We start from the raw sequence: 19,506 nt of genomic DNA, 5'->3' as shown, positions 1-19,506 counted from the left end.
GGAGCTGCACCACAACACCATGGACAAGAAGCACGAGGACGCCGGCGGAGTCGCCCAGATCGACAAGACGTCCGTCTTCCAAGAAGGTAGGGCACCTCCCGCATGCGCCAGAGGTTGGCGGGGGACGCTGACGCTGTCCAGCACGAGTATTCAACCAGAGCCCCATCTCGCCCAGGAAATGTAGAGTGATCCTGACCAAGCTGGCGCTGCTGCTCTTCACCGGCGAGAGCTGGGGACGCCAGGAAGCCACGACCCTCTTCTTTGGCATCTCCAAGCTGTTCCAGAACAAGGATGCCTCGCTCCGCCAGATGGTCTACCTGGTCATCAAGGAGCTCGCTGGCTCCGCCGACGATGTCATCATGGTCACTTCCTCGATCATGAAGGACACCTCCGTCGGCAGCGACGTCGTATACCGCCCCAACGCCATCCGCGCTCTCTGCCGTGTCATCGACGCCTCCACCGTCCAGGCCATCGAGCGTCTCGTCAAGACGTGCATAGTCGACAAGAACCCCTCAGTCTCCTCCGCCGCCCTCGTCTCCTCGTACCATCTCCTCCCAGTCGCCAAGGATGTCGTTCGAAGATGGCAGTCAGAGGCCGCCGAGGCCGCGTCAGGAAGCAAGTCGGGTGGTGGTTTCTTGGGAGGCTTTGGAGGGGGCTCACATACCACTCTCCAGGCCAGCACAAACTACATGACACAGTACCATGCTATTGGTCTCTTATACCAGATGCGCGCCGGCGACAGGATGAGCTTGGTCAAGATGGTGCAGCAGTACTCTGCTGCCGGTGTCGTCAAGAGCCCTGCCGCCACTGTCTTGCTGGTCAGATTAGCAGCTAAGCTCGCTGAGGAGGACCCGAACCTGCGGAAGGTGAGCTACATCATCTCCTCCGAAAGATATACACTAACAACTTCTATAGCCTATGATGCAACTCCTCGACGGCTGGTTGCGCCACAAGTCGGAGATGGTCAACTTCGAGGCTGCAAAGGCCATCTGCGACATGCGCGACGTTACCGATGCCGAGCTCGTACAAGCCGTCCACGTCCTACAGCTCTTCCTCACCTCTCCTCGCGCCGTCACCAAGTTCGCCGCCCTCCGCATCCTGTCGCAAATGGCCTCCTTCAAGCCGGACGCTGTTCGCTCATGCAACCAGGACATCGAATCGCTCATCACCAACTCGAACCGCAGCATCGCCACCTTTGCCATCACCACACTCCTCAAAACAGGCAACGAGTCTTCGGTTGACAGGTTGATGAAGCAGATTACTGGCTTCATGGCTGAGATCACCGACGAGTTTAAGGTCACCATTGTAGAAGCTGTCCGAACATTGGCACTGAAGTTCAAGGCGAAGCAGTCCGGCTTCCTTGCTTTCCTCAGCGGCATTCTGCGCGACGAAGGCGGCTACGAGTTCAAGCGATCCGTTGTCGAGGCTATCATGGATCTTATTCGCTTCGTACCTGAGGCTAAGGAAGATGCGCTTGCTACACTTTGCGAGTTCATCGAGGATTGTGAATTCACAAAGCTCGCCGTCAGGATTCTATTCGTACTTGGACGTGAAGGTCCTTCAACACCGCACCCTACCAAATACATCCGTTACATCTACAACCGCGTGGTCCTGGAGAATGCGATCGTTCGGGCTGCGGCAACCTCTGCTCTGTCCAAGTTCGGCGTTGGACAAAAGGACCCCGAAATCAAGAAATCTGTCCACGTCCTCCTCACAAGGTGTCTGGACGATGTTGATGACGAGGTCCGTGATCGCGCTGCGCTCAGTCTTCGTTTGATGGACCAGGAGGATGACGACATGGCTGTTAACTTCATTCGTAACGACTCCATGTTCTCCCTTCCTGTTCTTGAGCACCAGCTGGCTATGTACGTCAGTTCGGATTCCCGCGACACCTTCGAGACAGCCTTCGACATCACCAAAATCCCCACAGTCTCGCGCGAGCAAGCAGATGCAGCAGACCTTACCAAGAAAACCGAAGGCGCTACCCCAACCCTCAAAGCACCCAGTGCAACCAAGGCACCCTCGAAAGCTGGTGCCGATGCCGCCGCAAACGCAGCATCGAACGCGCAGAAATACGCTACGGAACTGCAAAAGATTCCAGAACTGGCTGCGCACGGCGGTGTGCTCAAGTCAAGCGATGTCGTCGAGCTCACAGAATCCGAGACCGAATACGTCGTTACTGCCATTAAGCACATCTTCAAGGACCACATTGTCATTCAGTACGACATTAAGAACACTCTTGAGGACACAGTATTGATGGATGTCGAGATGGTCGTCACACCAGAAGACGATGGTGATGTGCAATTAGAAGAAGAGTTTGTCATCCCAGCGCCAAAGCTCGTCACCAACGAGCCTGGTACTGTCTACGTATCCTTCAAGCGCCTGGAGACAGAATCGCAGTTCATCGCCGCCAGCTTTACCAACGTACTCAAGTTCACAAGCAAGGAAATCGATCCGAGCACAAACGAGCCAGAAGAAGGTGATGGGTATCCAGATGAGTACCAGGTTGAGGATCTGTACCTCACTGGTGCTGACTACGTTGTTCCGGCATATGCTGGCAGTTTTGACAATGTCTGGGAACAGTCGAATGGCGATTCGGCGACTGAAACACTGCAGTTGGGTAACATGAAGAGCATAACCGGTATGTCGATAAAGTTGCAAGCCATCACTAATGACGAACGAATGACTGACGCGTTACAGATGCAACCGAGCAACTCACCAAGACACTATCCCTCCAGCCTCTCGAAGGTACAGATGTCGCTTTGTCAACATCGACCCATACTCTCAAGCTTTACGGCAAGACTATCACAGGTGGCAAGGTTGCTGCTACGGTACGGATGGCCTTCAGTGCCAAGACTGGTGTGACCATGAAGATTGATGTAAGGAGCGAGGAAGAGGGTGTTGCAGCATTGGTGGTGGGTAGCGTGGCATAAGTGACAGGTGAACATTTGTTTAGTAGCGTGTCTTGAAAGCGTAAAAGGTCATCAGGCTTCTTAGTAGAACTCTTGGTATCCACAGCTCAATGATTATGACATATATGTTACAGATTAAGGATTGAACCCACAAGAACTCTGAGACACCGAATCTGTGCCGCACGTTTCTATGAAGAAAGTGCATCGATGGCTTTGTTGACGATAGCCCGTATCTGTTTCCACCGTCTCACGACTGTCTCCCTCTGGCCTTCCGCAACCTCATCTCCCCCTTCGCCCAAGTCCAGCTGCTCTACCTCTTCCAACGTATCCACTATCTCCCTCGAATACTTAGTCAACACATCCGCTAGGTACTTATTCAACCTGGCCTGATCCCTAACTCCATCATCATCCCCTGAAACAAACGCCGAATACCTCCTCGAATCCAGCACCAACAGCCGAAGCACAGCTTGCGTCCTATAGCACACAATCTCCTCTTTACAAGCACCGAATAACGTGTAGTCCCCATGAAAACCATCCTCCTTCAGCGCATCCACCTGCTGCTTATCCAGCAAAGGCAGCAACAAGTGATCCAAAGGCAGCGTATCATGAACATTTCCCTCAAGGATGAAACCGTACTCAACGAGCAGAAAGTCGCTTGTGTGAGACCCATACGTGACAAATACTTCTTCGCCTGCAGAATACGAGCGGTCGGCCGTCACAGAGTAACCGTGGCTGTTGTGTTCGGGATGGCATCCGTTGTCGGAGTGGTTGAAGTAGTCGATTAGCGGGCACATGCAGTAGCAGTCGTCTGCTGTTAGTTTCGCACGTCGTTTGGGTAGGCTGGGGTGGGCGTTGGGCAGATCTGGGTATTCCCAGTAAAAGGTTCGGGTGTTTACTATCAGCCAGGTGTATGTGTAGAGGGACTTTGTGATGGCGGGAGGAAGGTGCGGTGAGAGGGTTGACCAGTCCTTTTCTAGGTTGGAGCGTTGTTTAGTGAGGAGCGTTTTGCAGGCTGGTGGTAGGAGGGACTGGAGTGATGCGGGGTAGTGGAATGGCATGGTGAATTTGAAGTCTTGTTGTGTGGGCCACACGTCTTGCCAGAGTTGGTAGCCGTGTGGTTCCTGGCCGCTGTACCATAGGGAGAGGGAGGCGGCTAGTTTTCCATGGACGGTGGCGTTTTCGGGGAGTTTGAAGGCTTGGACTGAAGGGAGGGCCACATGAACGAGGGACTTGTTGGAAACGTGGACTAACTTGTCTCCTTTCTTGATGATTTAGTTGAGGGGGTTGAGTTGGGGGTGGCTTTGGTGGGTTGGACTGACTTTGATATCTTTTGCGGCTACGATGCCCATCCCTCTACCGCTGAAGCGTGCTGGGGCTATTCCATCGATTTCAACGCCGTTGGATTTGGCCCAATCGACGAATTGGGTATGTTGTTCGCCGGGGTCTAGTGCCGCGGTCATGGCTGCGATGGATGATGCTGATAGCCTAAAGGCTGAAAGTACTCCTTTGATCCTGACTCTCACATCTGTTAGAACTGTAGATATCTCATTGGTTGAGACAGTCAATTATCGTACCGAAGATTCCTTCCAGAAGCGGATACACAGTATCTTGATTTGAAGTTGTTCTTTGTAGAGTCAGGATCTGAAGAATTTGGTGAGCTACCTTGAAGGGAAGCCTATCCACTGCAAAGTAAAATCTCGTTTATTGAAAAAGCAATCGAAGATGTTGCAGCTGACAAGTCCGGAAGTTGGACAAGAGTCATCTGCTAATACTTTGGTGTGGCTGGTGCATGTGGCGTATCGATAAGAATCGCGTCATGATATCGGCTCGAACCAGATGAGAACCATCAAACGCACGCTGTCCGCAACCCTCCCCAAAACGCGTAAATGGCGAGAAGTGTGCGACCATGTCAGCTTCAAAAGCTGGCGTCGGGCTCAATCTTCCAAGCGTCATCATTCGCGCAATCAAGACGCTGTTTTTCCGTCCTCAATCGCCCTCCGCCAAATTACGAGGGTCACATACCATTGACGCGTACGGAAAGGTTAGGGTTGGCAATCGGCTCGGGTCTTGGAAGTTTCCTGGACCCGCAAAGAGGAGGTAGACACGATCCAGAGTCTCAATTTCATGGTTCGCTGCTTACACAAGCCAGACCTCATTGCCTCCTTTGGCGAAGCTACCGCGCAACCCTACTTCATTCACAAGCTTCGTGATCGCATGCTTCTCAATCCAACGGGCCGACGAATACTACGCGACCGACCACGCTTGACATCTACCTCGCTCGACATTCCACGCCTCCGCAAACTCCCTCCGAACACATTGGGCTATGCATACGCGGCATGGCTTGACCGCGAGGGCGTCTCACCAGACACACGAGCGCCAGTACAGTACATAGACGACGAGGAGTGTGCATATGTCATGCAGCGGTATCGCGAATGCCACGACTTCTATCATGCTTTGGTTGGACTACCCGTCTTCCGTGAAGGCGAGGTCGCTCTCAAGGCATTCGAGTTCGCCAATACCGGCCTGCCTATGACTGGCTTGGCTGTGTTTAGCGCTTTCACCCTGAAGAAGGCTGAATGGAGACGTTTCTGGGACGTCTATGGGCCGTGGGCTACACGCAACGGCGCACAAAGTGACGATGTAATCAACATCTACTGGGAGGAAGAGCTGGAGACGGATATCGACGCGCTAAGAGCTAGATTCAGCATTGAGAAGCCGCCGGATCTGCGAGCTATGCGCAAGGCGGAACGTGAAGCGCGCAAGAAAGAGAAGGAGGCTAAAGAGACCATGGCACGGGCTGCCGTATGAAATTTCAACCGTGTACATTATCGTGTAATAACCACCTAGCACATGTCTCGACCTTGGCCTGTCATCTGCGTAGGATAAGTCCCATGCAGGTTACTTGCTCAAACCAGCAGGCGACACAAGGATGCGGGGTCTCCACACGGGACGGCACCCGCCAGCCGAATCGTCCACTCCAGACGACCATTTCCTATGAAAGCGCGACCCACCCGCACCATGCAGTTTGCTCGCTGCCTACATCAATCTCCGATCATCGACTGCTGTCATGGCCGAAAAACGGAAGCATGGCGAATCTCCCGGATCTGACCAATCACGACTTCCACTCGATGACGGCCGCCCGTCTACCAGCCCAGCGGGCAGTCTAACAGTCGTCGAGAACTACCCCAGAAAACGTATAGCGATAGCTGTAGGCAACACTACCCCTGACTTCCGACATTAATTACTTATAGCTTGTAGTGCAATGTTTGTAGATTTCGGAAGACACGCTGTGACGCCCAGAAGCCGGTTGGTCAGACAAAATTGCATTCATATATGCTTTTGTTGACATTTGCAGTCTTGTGGTTTCTGTACTGAGCTCGGAATTGAGTGCACCTACCGAAAGCCAACAGTCGGCGACCGCACAAAACCAGTCGGCCCCCCGTCAGAGGCCTGGTCAAGCATTGAAAGACGACTGGCACAGGTTGAAGCCAAGCTAGAATCTACGAATCAATATGCGCCTGGTTCTGCAGCACTCTCACCCAACACCTCTACTCATAGCGATATGCACCCACCCCCAGATTCCAGATCACGACACTCGAGCGCCAATCGAATGGCAATTGAAACGATCAACAACTCCACCATGTCTGTTCCATCAGTTGGTACACCAGTATCGTATGACTTTGCTTATCGACAGACAAGCACCGAAGGAAAAACTCCGAGGCCTAGCCTCACTACTTTCCACGCACCTTCTTACATCCATGTGGAGAGCTGGGACTACACAGCTGACTTTTACGATGATGAGATCTTAGCCGGTGAACAACTGGCAGATCAGTGTGACGCAGTCATCTCATGTCCAGTGGATCTATCCCGACGAACGTGCCGACGACTCCAACAATCTTTTGTGGAAAACTTCCTTCGGTGGACACCTATCTTCGATCAACGAACCTGCGTCAGTGCGCTTGAACAGGCAGACTCAAGTAGCTTTGAGCACCCTAGTGCATCAACATGCCTAGCATTTCTGATACTGGCCCTTGGTGCAATCTCTGAAGATAGGAATGAGAATACGAATAATCTCACTCCAGGGTTGGAGTACTTTGCACGTGGATGTCGCCTCCTCGAGCACCTATCGCTTCGCATCGGACTAGCTAGCCTTCAGTGTCGGATACTGCAAGCTTCGTACTTCAAGTTCGCTATCAGACCACTGCAGACATGGAACTCCATCACGCAGGCTGCGAGAGACTGCATGCATATCTTGAGCTCCAGAACTATGCAACGATACAGCCCATCGGACCAAGAAGCATTCAACCGAGCGTTCTGGGCTTGCTCCACCGTGCTGCACGAGTAAGTTATCCAAGCGCGGCCTGCATCGTTAGCCTCGATAGCGAAAGACTTTACTAATGTAACATGTGCTTAGACTTGAGGCGACATGTAAAATGCATCCCATCGGACTGCGCCACTTCCATGAATTGGTGCCGCTTCCCCAGTTCGAAGAAGAGGATTCAGGCTTCTACTTCTTCCTGGCGCAGATCAGCCTTAGGAAGTTTCTAACACAGACTCTTGAAGTTGTCGGTTACTGTAAGTGTCTCTGCAGAGTCAATTTTGCTACGTGCACTTACCATGCGACCGCCCCTTCCAGTTACAGGACAGGTCATCTTCGCACCCGTCGTCGTTGGCGAGCTACGTAAACAAGTGCGCGAATGGTATCATCATCTACCTTCTGCCGTTCGGTTTCCCTTGGATTCGACGCCGCTGTTTGACTCTAGGAAGTCTTTCCTAAGGATTCAGTACATGGCTCTACACGTAGTGCTTGGCTGGCCTTCAGTACTTAGGATACTCGAGAACAGCGAAGGGGAGGCCAATGCTCAGGAAAACGAAACGATTGCAGTCACAAGGGAGCATGCGCGACACTGCATAAAGAGTTCAGCCTTGCTTCTAAGTGTAGCGGACGAGCAACTCATGGGAAGAAAGATGGGAACGCACTTTACACTATACCCGTATGGTCATTGCGTTCAAACATGTTGATGTCTAACTAACTTTATCTAGGACATTTGCGTGCTTCGCAACCTTACTCATAGCGTACAATCATACGGCTCTCTCTTTCATCGAAGAAACCAAGCAGGAGCAGCATATACGCAATGGATATGAATTACTGCGGCCATGGACGCATCTGCCTCTGGTTAGACGAGGGTTGGAAAGGGCACGCATTCTAATGCAGCAAAATGATCTTGCGCATATCTTCCACGCATATGCAGATGAATCACCTCAGCCTGCGTCTGGTGTTAGTCCACCAGTAGCAACGAGTAACGACTGGAGATCTCCACATCCAGGGTTCAGCATCAAGCCATGATAGCCGCGCGGACCCTGAGATGGCATCTGAAGTTCCGTAGGAAGACCGATCGCAATGCGGCATGGTTCGATTTAGGGAATCCCACGGGCTTAAACCACGCCACAAAGACATCATGCCAATCGGAAGATATTTGTGACAACCGGTATACACGACCGGCCCGAGGTCTCGTTACGAGCGTCCGATACGAACCTGGTCTTGAGTTCTTTCGCTGTTACGCCAGGGCGCCCTGCGGACAGATCCGTGCGAATGGGATCCTTCCCACACGGAACAACAATCACAATCCGTAGATGCATCTCGATGCAGGACCGTTGATCCACATTTGAAAATCGGTCGGTCATCAGCAGCGTATACTTGGCATTCTTGGACTGCGCACTCATTCCGCGTTTACGAATACACGACGGAGAGTGCTCTTGTGTGGTGATGCGCACACAACCACCACTGGCACTAGCATAATAATTTACACGCAGAGAACCCCACGACAGTCTACCAGAATGCAGAAGAAGTTGCGGCAATACCACCGAGCACGGCCTGCATGCTATCCCAAGTCTATCGATCAACGTAACTGCCCGCCTGCGGAGCAGAGACCACAATGATCACCAGTGCTCAGACATCAGTCCCTAGGGTCTACGTAGTAAGACCGTGCTGAACAAATAGATGTTCGAGCTGCAAAACATCCTGGCTGAACCCCAGGTGTTCGCCTGCCGGCAAACACGAGCCTTGCATCATAGCTCACCTTAAGATCACCTGAATATGCAGTTGGGGATCCTGCAAAGTGCCCTGAACCCGGCAAGATCCACATCAGTCCAAGCCATAACATCGTGCAGCCTCGCGATCTCTGGGGTAGATGCGTCCTATCGAGTGCGTTGCGCTTATCAGTCACCAACCGACCGCTCAGGTGGCCGCTGCGGCTGTGATTTGAGTAAGGGCTGTCCTGCCTTGCACGACTGTTACCAGCATCAGCTATGAGATGCGAGAAGCGCTACGTCCGCAGAACCGTCATTCATCGCGCCATCTTAATACGATCTAATTCTCTGAATCAGCTTCGCATGCAGTGTCTTGTTTCATTCATTCCAAAACCAAACATTCTCAGTATAACACCACGCTAGTCCCAAAAGAGCAAGGTTCATCGCTAGTGTACAAACGAGCGTTGTCTCATTATACCTAGATATCAATCGTTGACCTTCTGTGTTATCCTTGTGCGACACATTTTGTGGCCCGCAATGGGACACAACAGACAACCCGAACTCTACGCAGCGGCGCTTGCAACTTATACTGCCGCTGCAGTCGCGCTTGTCTTTCGGTTGGTTGCACGCCGTCAGACCAGCCATCCGTTGGTATGGGAAGATGTTTTGGCCGCGATTGCGTTTGTATGTATACTCGAATTTCTATCGACACAAGACTTACAGTTGTGTAGTCTACCGGAAGTGCTTTCACTTTCATCAGTATATACAGTATGTACTATTCTGCGGTCTTAACAACTAAGCGCTGACGGTGACCAGAGATGCGATGGGGACTCGGAAGACCACTTCAAGATATCGACATGGCAGAAGAAGAGATTGTATATCACTATTTCCTGGAACTTTGGGTAGATATGTGGTTCTACACGTTTTCCGTCGGGCTATCCAAGTTCGTCATACTAGGCTTCTACTGGAGAACATTTGGTCTTTCCGTCATCCGACAGCCTATCAGAATCCTGTTCGTCTGTTCGGCATGCTGGATCATTGTCAGGGTAAGTAAGCGACCTATATCGACTTTTGAGTACGGTACGCTGATCTCACAAGGTTGTCCTCATCACGATGCAATGCCAGCCGATTCAGAAGTTCTGGCACAAAGACATCCCAGGCAAGTGCACATTGCCGCCGATGATGTCGCTCTTTGCTGCGGCCATACCTCATTTTATTCTTGAGGTCGCGATATTACTCTGTCCGCTCTATGAGATATCCAGACTGCATATCTCGACAGCACGCAAGGTTGCTGTAGCGGCAATGTTCGCGGCTGGCCTATTGTAAGTCGCACAAAGGCAACACATCAACATCTTACTAACATATTCGAAGGGTCTGCGGCTCAGCACTTGGTACCATTGCTCATACGGTCGCCCTTGGCAGAAACCCCCATCCAGATCTCACATACGACGGCATCGACGACCAGATATGGGCAGTATGCGATGTGAACCTGGCATCCTTTGCAAGTCAGTCATATACGATGAATCTTTTCCTCGAACCAAGTCGCTGACATTCATCGTCTAGCATCCCTCCCTCTCCTCCGACCCGCCCTACGCTCCTGCGGCGGTATATTCACCCATCTCCGATCAAACAAAAGATCCATTGGCCCCAGTAATTACGGCAATCCAAACTCCGCACCGACCTTTGGTAGTGCTCCTAAGAGGGGATGTAGCCGGACATTGACGTCTACCTGTCCCGATACTGAGTCTACGATTGAGCTTTCTGCGGACTTTTGTACCGAGAGAGTGGGGAATCATGGTAGAGTCGCGGCCTCGCATGAGCATGGGAACGAGTGTGGGAGCGAGTGTGGTATGCATCATGATGCAAGTCTTGAGTTGGAAGATCGGCGTCTTGTGTAGTAGACGGAGTGAGATGGAAGTCGCACTTAGATTTCCTTCAAACCATGAGTATGGACTGAAAGCCAATATTCTCTTATACACAACAATACCCACCAAGCTGACCGTACAATGTTGAAGTCACGTTTGGAGATGTTACTTCAAGGACCAATTTACAGCTCATGCAATCCAGAAGTCCCCTTTCTTGTAGGATGAAGACACTGGAGGATCTTCAGCCCCTGCCTTAGCCTTGAATGGTTGCAACCATAGACCGACTCGCTCCCAATTCGTCCCTACTCTGGATACGAGGAGAAAAGCGAAAACTGTCTCCACAGGTTCATTGTAACGATCTTTCATATCGACAGCGCGAAATAGAAATATGGCGTAGCAAGTTCTGATCTCAATCGCTCCAGCACCAACATATGAAAACTCTAGGTTCTCGAATGGGCAGTCGAGGCGCGCCATCTCTGACCAGTAGTCATGGCCTCCACCTCGCAATACCGATGCATCGTGGCCATGTACCACGCGACCAAGATGTCTTCCAACAACAGCTCTCTTGCGTAGCATAACCTTGAATGATGGCGCTGAAACAAATATCCGTTGAGAATAGTGGTGCCGCTGGGTAGAATTCGGACTGGCTTTCTCAAAGTCTTGCAAAGACTGCAAAAGCCCATCCTTTTTCTCGAATAGGATCGCTAGGTCTTTTGGGACCACCAGGGTCGTGTTCGGCGTTCTTCGTATATGATACACAGCATTTGGATTGTGCAACCATCCTGCCCAAGAATAACTTGGGAAGCCTAACCGGCGATTGATTTTCTCATTTTGGATATCATGGCGCCAACACAACCCAATGAGAAGCCCTTTCAGATACCCGGATGTATCGAAAGGCAAAGGCATACCCCAGTATGATCTGATAGGTGGTTCTTGTTGCTCGAACTCGCCCAAAATGCCATCGAATGCATTGAGGATGTCAACATCGTAGGTGAGGGCTCTCTCAGTATACGACTCAATCAAATCGTAGATGATTTCTCCGTCCACATTTGACTGCCACTTCTCTAACATGGAGTGATAAAGTATCTGAGAATGCTGTAGGTCTTCACTAATGACGCCTTCATCACAGTCAAATAGGACTTGTTTCTCGGTGAAGATGAGCCTCCGCCTTGAGAAGTAACCTTCCTGAAGTGTCCAGCCACGTCTGAACCATCCTTCGGTGTAATATACCAAGGCCCAAGGCCAGGGCGAGAACGTGACTAGATTGAGTTCGTTGTATCGACCTTTTGTTTGCACATTTTCCCGTGGGATCGAAACTCCTAACAGCCCTGAACTGGCATCCGCGTCTCCGGCCGCTATTATCGTGATTTGAGCAGAGCGGTAGATGAGGTGCATTTGGCGAATCTGGTGCTTGAAATCGTCTTCGTCTTTCTGAAGAACGCAATATGCGTCGATCCAAAGATAACGAATGCCGAGACTCTGGGTTACTCGAATAGCATCCTCTACCGTTGAAGGGAGTCTTGCAGGAAGGATATCTGTTTGCAAAACATGAGACTCGCCATTGCTTTTGCCCCACCGATAACTCAACGCGGCATAAGGGATGTCGCCAGAAGGTCTGACGATTGCTCGTGTGTGACAATCAATCACCCTAAGCTGGCTCGGCCGGCTACTGAATGTATCCTTCTGTTGATTGCAGGTACTATGATGAGTTAAGCAGTTTTGTAGGTGTTGTCTCGTAGCGCTGGATTCAAGCCAGGTCGGAACTTCGTTTACTCGTAGCGGGGACGGTTGAAGCTCTGGAGTTTTGATCTCCGCGGACACACCGAAAGGAACTACCAAGCTAGGATGGCTAGCAACCTGAAGCTCGGGCTTTCTGTCTTCAAAGTCATAGAATATATTGACATGAGACGACAGCTTCGTCATGGGCCCAGACTTCGTAAATACCCTCATCAGGCTTTTCCCGCGGTCAAGTTGGAGATAGCGTGGTTGTAGCGAGTCGTTTCGCGGGAATAAGTTGGCCTTTGTCGCCAACATGAACTCACAGAACTCGCAACCAGACTGCGACTTCCATATCCAGATAGTGGTAGGGTCAGAAGATCTTGTGATCCACACTTCATGTCCCTTCTTTAGCGGTACGCCTTCGTGATTGCCTTGCAAGATCGCAATGAGATCGATATCTGAACAATTGGCGCATAACATCTTGGCAGGACTCGAACCATACGGGTTATGTCGTAGAACATTTGGAAGAAGACGGGTACATGGTCTTGACGCAGGAGCAGCTGCCTAGAGCTATCTAAAAAGTAGGAACCAATTCGTTATCGAGGCCATGTGTCGGCCGCTGAGCCAGAAAGGCTTAGCGCGCCCTCGCGCACACCTTTCGGGTGCGTGTTACACCTTAATTACGCCTTTCGAGACACCTAGTAGAGGGCTGTTACCTGTTTAAGACTTAACTTTTTTAGATCTAAGATACCCCACAACGCTGTTAACAATAAAACATATCGAGGCTATGGGTGTGCATGCAGGAAGCGGGGTCAGTTCCTGCGCGCTTGTCTCGTGTCACCACATGCGGCAGGAACCTATAAGCCTACAAAATCACGTCTACTAGCGACATGAGTACGGCTTCATCCAGCCACTATATCATCGTCGATAGGTGTATGTTCCCAGTCCCGACAAGGCTCAAGCGCGAAAGACAGAGAAGACCACAACGTCCTTCAGCCCTTTGGCACAGCCAATACGATCCAAACCCTGTCAAACCACCCTACACCTGATATTCACTACGCCTTGGTCACTTGATACCCATCTTCGGCTTTGCATACGTGCACGTCCAGAGTTCAGCTGCTACAGTCCTCACAATCTCTTCTCCCGGTCCCATCATCCAATAGGTCATGGCATTAATCACACACAAACGAGCTTATCCAAAGGTCGCAACATAGCCATCGATTCCAGTGTCACAGAAAACGTAACGTTACATATTGAAATGGATAGATAATCCGTTTCCACCTCTCACACCCCATAATGAGTGAAAAGCCCAGTTCCCAGATTTGGTATCATCGAAAAGAAAAACACAACCACGCTCAAACGCCAAACCCAGACGGAAAGAAGATGATTGCACGTCGATAAGCGTTAAGTGCTTAGTACGCATTACCACCCCAACCCGGTGTCTTCCCCTTGCCCTCATGTGGCGAGTAATATTCGTCCTGCTCCATAACCGGGCTGATGGTTATAGAGCCTGGCTGGTGCTGCGGCGGCCCATACCAGCCGTTCCCGCCCGCAGGCACATTGCTGTAGTAACCTCCTCCTCCGTGTGCAGCCTCCTCGCCGCCAAGGTTGTTGAACGCTTGTGTGCGTGGTGTCATGGGTGACTTCATGCCGCCAATGGTACCGGGTGTACGGGGTAGTTGTTGGAGTTCCCACATGTGCTGCCATTGTTCGTCGGCAGTCATCTCGTTGTCGTAGGGTGATGAGGCCCATTTCTCCTTCTCGGCTTTCTTTTCGGCTCTGCGGGCGGCGTGCGCTTGTTTCTGGGCGGTGGTTGGGATGAGGGAGTAGGCTGATAGGGTGAAGAAGACGACGTAGATGGTGCTGTTGGGGTAGAGTTAGCGTTTTACTCGGATGGTTACGGATGGTAGGGGACGTACAGCATGATAATGCTAACGGCGAAACTGCTCTTGGCTTGCATGCAGTAACTCTTGATGTGCTTGTCGTCCACGATGTTGCAGTTCTTGGTGAGGTACCAGGGGGCGCCGTTATTTACGTGCTCTGGGTCAATGGTGTCGGGCGCGGTTTGGATGTGGATGCCGTATGCCCATAGGGCCATGAGTGCGATGTGGAGGAGGAGCGAGAGGATTGGGAAGAAGACCTTGAGGAGCCATAAGGTTGTTTTGACGAGCCAGAAGAACATGCATACTACGCCGATTACGAGGTGATATTGGGTATTGCTGTGATTGTCAGTACACTATTCAGGTTTTAAAGTCGGGTGGGATGATAGCAAGGATATGGACTGCAGTGTTGGTTCGGTATGCTACTTACAAGCTACTCCATACAAGAGGTGTATCTACTGGTCGGTAGTTTGCAGCCGCGTACAAAACGGTACTTGGCTTCGAGTTGAAGCCAAACTCGCCTCCCACTCTCCATAGAATGGTGCGATAGAGGTTCGGCGATGCAATACCGAAGAGCGCAAGGTTGGCCACAGTGAATGGCAGTTCAAAAATCATGAGAAAGTAGATGATTTTCGGCAGGCGCCATGTTCGCGATATAAAAAAACCCATGACGGGCGTTCGAAGCCGTCACGCTTGACGGTGATGTGCGGTGGTGGGCGTTGCCGTATACGTGATGCTGCGCTTTCAGCTGCGCTCGGAGGAATCGCGATTGCGGGATAAGGCTGAAATGCGCCGTCCAGTCTTGTTGCGCAATTGTCGTTAACCGAAAGTCGATAGCTGGAGATGCTACCAAAAGCCTCCGATGGTCGCACACAGTCGTTGTTCGTGCTCGAGGTCCGGACGTACAAGAAAAGCATCAGCATCCAGCTCTCCGGGGCCTTTCACGCTCTTAACAGCCATGTAAGCCCCCATCTTAGCCGACGCCAGTGAGGGAGCTGAGGGGCGAAAGAGCCATCGCAGGCGCTGAGTGGCACGCGCATGCTGCGCGATCACACAGCTTGTTAGGTGTGACGGCGAATCAGACTTGCAGGACGGCGCTGCATGCGGGAGCTAGACGGCTTGTTCCTTGCGCCATCCCTGCTCTTGTACCGAGGAATGTGGGTTAATATCGACAAATCGGGTAATTCAATATAGAACTCCAAGGTAAGAGGTCGGATGAAGTGGAAGGCCTTATCGCGGGGTTGCACAACGCAAGCGATCGCTTGCTGTGCCGTACAGTGCCCGCGGACAGGAAACGGCGTGTGGCGCGAATAACGTTGATGGCCATGGTTCCCAGACTGAGTTTTGAAATGTGGAGCTAGTCTAGTGGAGCAGTCCCTCGACTATCACGAGCCGTCTGGAATTTACGGTCTTTGTGGGCGCGTAAATTCGAGTTAATGGTGTGAGCGTCGCACATACAACAGCGCTTGCCGCAGCGACGGGATCATTGTCGAATGCAAAACCTAGTATTGATCGCCTTGAACTATCCAATGGTAAATTACCTTAACCTTTCCATTACCACCACTTCTCGCACAGAACTCTCTCTGGAGCGACATTATCCTGCTCCTTGATAAACTTCACCATGTCGTCGGTCATGTCTGGGGGCCCGCAGACATAGAAGACGGTGGATTGGGCTTCCTTCCTGTTGCCAACTGCGCTAGAGAGGGCAATATCGTCAATGCGATGCGTCCAGGCACACACTGGCACTTCGGTAGCCGAGTCAATTTGCGGCAGCGTCAGAGACATGAGTGGATGTATCAAGTCACCTTCATTTGTGCCCATCTCAGACCCGTCCCACGTGCCTGTAAAGAAAAGCTCAAGGCGGTCTTTGGTCACCTTGAATCTGGGTATGCGGAACAGGTCGAGCACATCTTGCAGGAAGAGGACTTCGCTCGGGTCGGTTTCGCGCGAAGGGACTTTGGTAGAGTATAGGAAGCGTACTTCGAGGTTCGGGTAGTTCTGGTTTATGTAGGTCATCATTGACATCATAGGGCTGTGGGGTGTTAGCGGGCGAGGCGTGCGACTTGGTCACGGCAGAGCTGGACGCACTTAATTCCGACACCTCCAGCGATGAAGATGGCGCGCTTAATCTTTTTCATGTCCAGACACGGGGGAGGCCACACGAAGCTTCCGCCTACACGCACAGTGACCTCCTTGCCTAGTATCTCCTCCGCCGGCTGCCACAGCCATGCGGCCGGCGGGTTATTAGGGCTCTTCTGGACAGCTAGCTCGAAGTAGGGAACAAAATCGGGATCCGACCGCGGCAGGGCTTCGGAGGGCGACGAGGTAATGGTGAAGCCACCGGCCTTGTCTACATCGGGCACAAAGACATCAAGCCATTGGCCGGGGAGGAACTGACTTATCCATCAGCGCATGTCGCGAGCGAGATGGAGATCGTCATACGTTGAAGCCGTCCTTTTCCTTGATTTCGAATTTAAAGCGCTTGATCCGGTCGTTGACGGGCGTGACTTTGGCGACGGTGGCCGTGTGCAGGTCGTTCTCTCGCGGTTCCGTCGCGGTGCGCTCTTGGTGGCTTAGGATCGCTTTTGCTGAGCGAGCTTGTGGCATGCTGCTCAGCATGCTTCTCTGCGAGGAGAGTCGTCGCTGAAATGAGTGATGGGACAAGAGTCGACGGGCAGGAAGGCTCATAGCAAGAAGAAAGTATCTTACCACGAGGAAAATGTAAGTGGGGACACCAGGTAGAGGGGTCCAATGCGTTATGCAGGATGATCCACTGGGCGGGAGCTTGGACGACAGCCGTTAAGGCTAGCTGACTTCACCCTCACCACGGCATCGGCATCATCTCGGGCCTCCAAATATAGCCAAGTGGCATTGGCCATGAGACTCCGAGAATGGGCTGACTGTCATCGTGTCGCACGCTGAGCTGTCGCGTTTGACATGTGCGAGTGCACCTGGGCATGGTGTGTACTAAGCAAGCTATGACGCGTGCGGGAGCCGCGGCTGTCACCGGAGAGCTGAACACCATAAGACAGTGCTCTGCATCCTCCTTTGACACGAACTCGTCTGCACGTGCACTGCCCAACACACGACATATCGTCACTGACTCTACTGCTCAGCCGACAAACACCTCCAATATCTCCAACTCTTACCTGATTCAGGCACAATGTCCGTCGAGGAAGGCACCCATGCCTTGGCTGATGGCAAGCAGCTATATACGAAGACATTCAAGGTATGGTGGAGCCATAGCAATAAGATCGACATTAACGCAATGAGCAGACGGACGGTCCGGCCAAAGCCCGACTTGTGTTCATCCACGGATTCTCAGACGTACGGCTCCCATGGACACAATACTGAATGCATGACTAACGTTGCCTCTAGCACGGTGAGACCATCTAGCTACATGAATAACTCCCTTCTGACACAGGTCAAGTCAACACGTACGGCGACTTCTTCCCCCATCTAGCGTCTAGAGGCATTGAAGTTTATACGTTCGACCAGAGGTGCGCACGTGCACTGCTTCCAATATTCACTACTGACAAGGCACAGAGGATGGGGCCGATCTGTAGCAAAACACGCCGAGCGAGGAGACACGGGCCCGACTACCCAGGTGCTGGACGACATTACCTCCTTCATCAAGACATTGATCCCGAGCCCTGTCCCGCTCTTCATGATGGGGCATTCCATGGGTGGCGGTGAAACGCTCTGCTATGCCGCACAGGGTCCGGAGGAGGTGCTCAAGCACATTCGCGGCTTCCTCTTGGAGTCGCCCTTTATCGACTTTGACCCCAAGTCCAAGCCATCACCCATCACGGTCTTCTTCGGTAGGGTCGCTGGAAAGCTCATGGCAAAGCGTCAGTTGACCAACAAACTGGATCCAAAACTCATCTCGCGAGACCCGGAGGTCTGCAAGCGGTTCGATGAAGACGAGCTCTGCCACGATACCGGCACACTCGAGGGGCTCGCGGGATTGCTCGATCGAACCAATGCTTTGTCCAGTGGGAAGATCATCATACCTGACAATGTCGGAGAGGGTGGCGTGACGAGGATCTGGATTGCTCACGGCGAGCAAGATGGTATCACTAGTTACCATGCGTCGAAACGCCTGTTCGATGCCTTGCAAGTCAAGGACAAGGAGTTCAAATCGTACGCCGGACACTTTCATCGCTGTAAGTACATGTCTGACCCAGTCCATGGTATTGGCACTAACCTTGTCAGTACACGACGAGCCTAGTCCTGATAAAGATGTATTCCGGGACGACGTCGTAAACTGGGTACTGGCTCGCGTGACGGACCCTGTGGGTGACGATAGTGCGAAGCCAAGGCTATGAATCTGTGTAGAAGCTCTCTAGAATAGGAAACAAGCGCGCTGGCAACGTAATCACGATACGATTATCTTTAGGTGTGCATTGCTTGGCCCAACTCGTACGTACACGCGCGGCTCCCGAGGCGCAAGGCGGAGGATCTCCAGGCCCATGTCCCTGCAGGAAATTGACGACGGCACGGGAGTGATGCATGAAGGTTGCAATGACATAGTGTGCGGTTGTTAAATTTGGCAACGTTCGTGATCGGTAACAGTAGAAGTCATCACTATTGATTGAACTATCCCCTTTTTCACCTGTGGTAGGTAAAGCATGAGATAGATTGCAGATTGGAAATATACACCGGCATTGTGTTCTCCTGGTCCTGCTGTTAGAAGTGCGGTAGTGTGCATCTTGCCTGAGTGGGACGGATGGTGGCGCCCCCACAATTGCCGTGTGTTGACGCAAAAGGCGCCATGAGAGGCCAGGCTCGAGGGCCGATAGCAACCGCGAAAGAGGCTCCAAATTGTCTTGGAAGTATTCGCAGCGAGTGGCATTGAGGCATCCCGCAGTACTGAGAGGCGCAACGGCTGCCACCACATCCCATGTTACTGCGCACCGCCTGCAGCAATGGACATGGCCTGCGTGTCCAGTTTAGCCAGCGTGCACGCGTCTCACTCCACGACTCCTCTACGCAACCCTCGGTGCGACGACACGTCCTATCACGTCACGCCTACAAACCTCCTACCTGCCGCCCCAAATTGCGCGTCCTGTGCACGCAGACGACGACCAAAGGTGCCCA

The 19,506-nt window shown here is 52.1% G+C and overlaps 5 protein-coding genes across 5 annotated transcripts; 3 read left to right on the top strand and 2 right to left on the bottom strand.

Moving 5' to 3' along the window:
• Positions 1–19: 19 nt before the first annotated feature.
• Positions 20–2,933, top strand: J4E83_000278 (uncharacterized protein; the record flags this gene model as incomplete). Its single annotated transcript, XM_049327241.1, has 4 exons — positions 20–86; positions 142–866; positions 916–2,641; positions 2,701–2,933. The coding sequence occupies 4 exons, from the start codon at positions 20–22 to the stop codon at positions 2,931–2,933; spliced, it is 2,751 nt and encodes a 916-aa protein (XP_049193386.1).
• Positions 2,934–4,798: 1,865 nt separating this feature from the next.
• COQ4 (Ubiquinone biosynthesis protein) lies at positions 4,799–5,720 on the top strand (the record flags this gene model as incomplete). The annotated part of the gene is made up of 2 exons (XM_049327240.1): positions 4,799–5,009; positions 5,062–5,720. 2 exons carry the CDS (start codon positions 4,799–4,801, stop codon positions 5,718–5,720), a joined length of 870 nt encoding a protein of 289 aa, XP_049193385.1.
• Positions 5,721–13,938: 8,218 nt separating this feature from the next.
• Positions 13,939–15,021, bottom strand: J4E83_000276 (uncharacterized protein; the record flags this gene model as incomplete). The annotated part of the gene is made up of 3 exons (XM_049327239.1): positions 13,939–14,389; positions 14,446–14,745; positions 14,837–15,021. The coding sequence occupies 3 exons, from the start codon at positions 15,019–15,021 to the stop codon at positions 13,939–13,941; spliced, it is 936 nt and encodes a 311-aa protein (XP_049193384.1).
• Positions 15,022–15,960: 939 nt separating this feature from the next.
• Positions 15,961–17,025, bottom strand: J4E83_000275 (uncharacterized protein; the record flags this gene model as incomplete). The annotated part of the gene is made up of 3 exons (XM_049327238.1): positions 15,961–16,438; positions 16,495–16,799; positions 16,849–17,025. The coding sequence occupies 3 exons, from the start codon at positions 17,023–17,025 to the stop codon at positions 15,961–15,963; spliced, it is 960 nt and encodes a 319-aa protein (XP_049193383.1).
• Positions 17,026–17,569: 544 nt separating this feature from the next.
• Positions 17,570–18,734, top strand: J4E83_000274 (uncharacterized protein; the record flags this gene model as incomplete). Its single annotated transcript, XM_049327237.1, has 5 exons — positions 17,570–17,635; positions 17,683–17,689; positions 17,831–17,906; positions 17,953–18,572; positions 18,622–18,734. The coding sequence occupies 5 exons, from the start codon at positions 17,570–17,572 to the stop codon at positions 18,732–18,734; spliced, it is 882 nt and encodes a 293-aa protein (XP_049193382.1).
• Positions 18,735–19,506: the final 772 nt, after the last annotated feature.

This window comes from Alternaria metachromatica, assembly GCF_023757995.1.
Source record: "Alternaria metachromatica strain BMP 0045 chromosome Unknown scaffold_1, whole genome shotgun sequence".
Classification (NCBI taxonomy): Eukaryota; Fungi; Ascomycota; class Dothideomycetes; order Pleosporales; family Pleosporaceae; genus Alternaria; species Alternaria metachromatica.
Note: the sequence above shows the minus strand (reverse complement) of the source record. Positions and strands in the feature narration are given on the sequence as shown.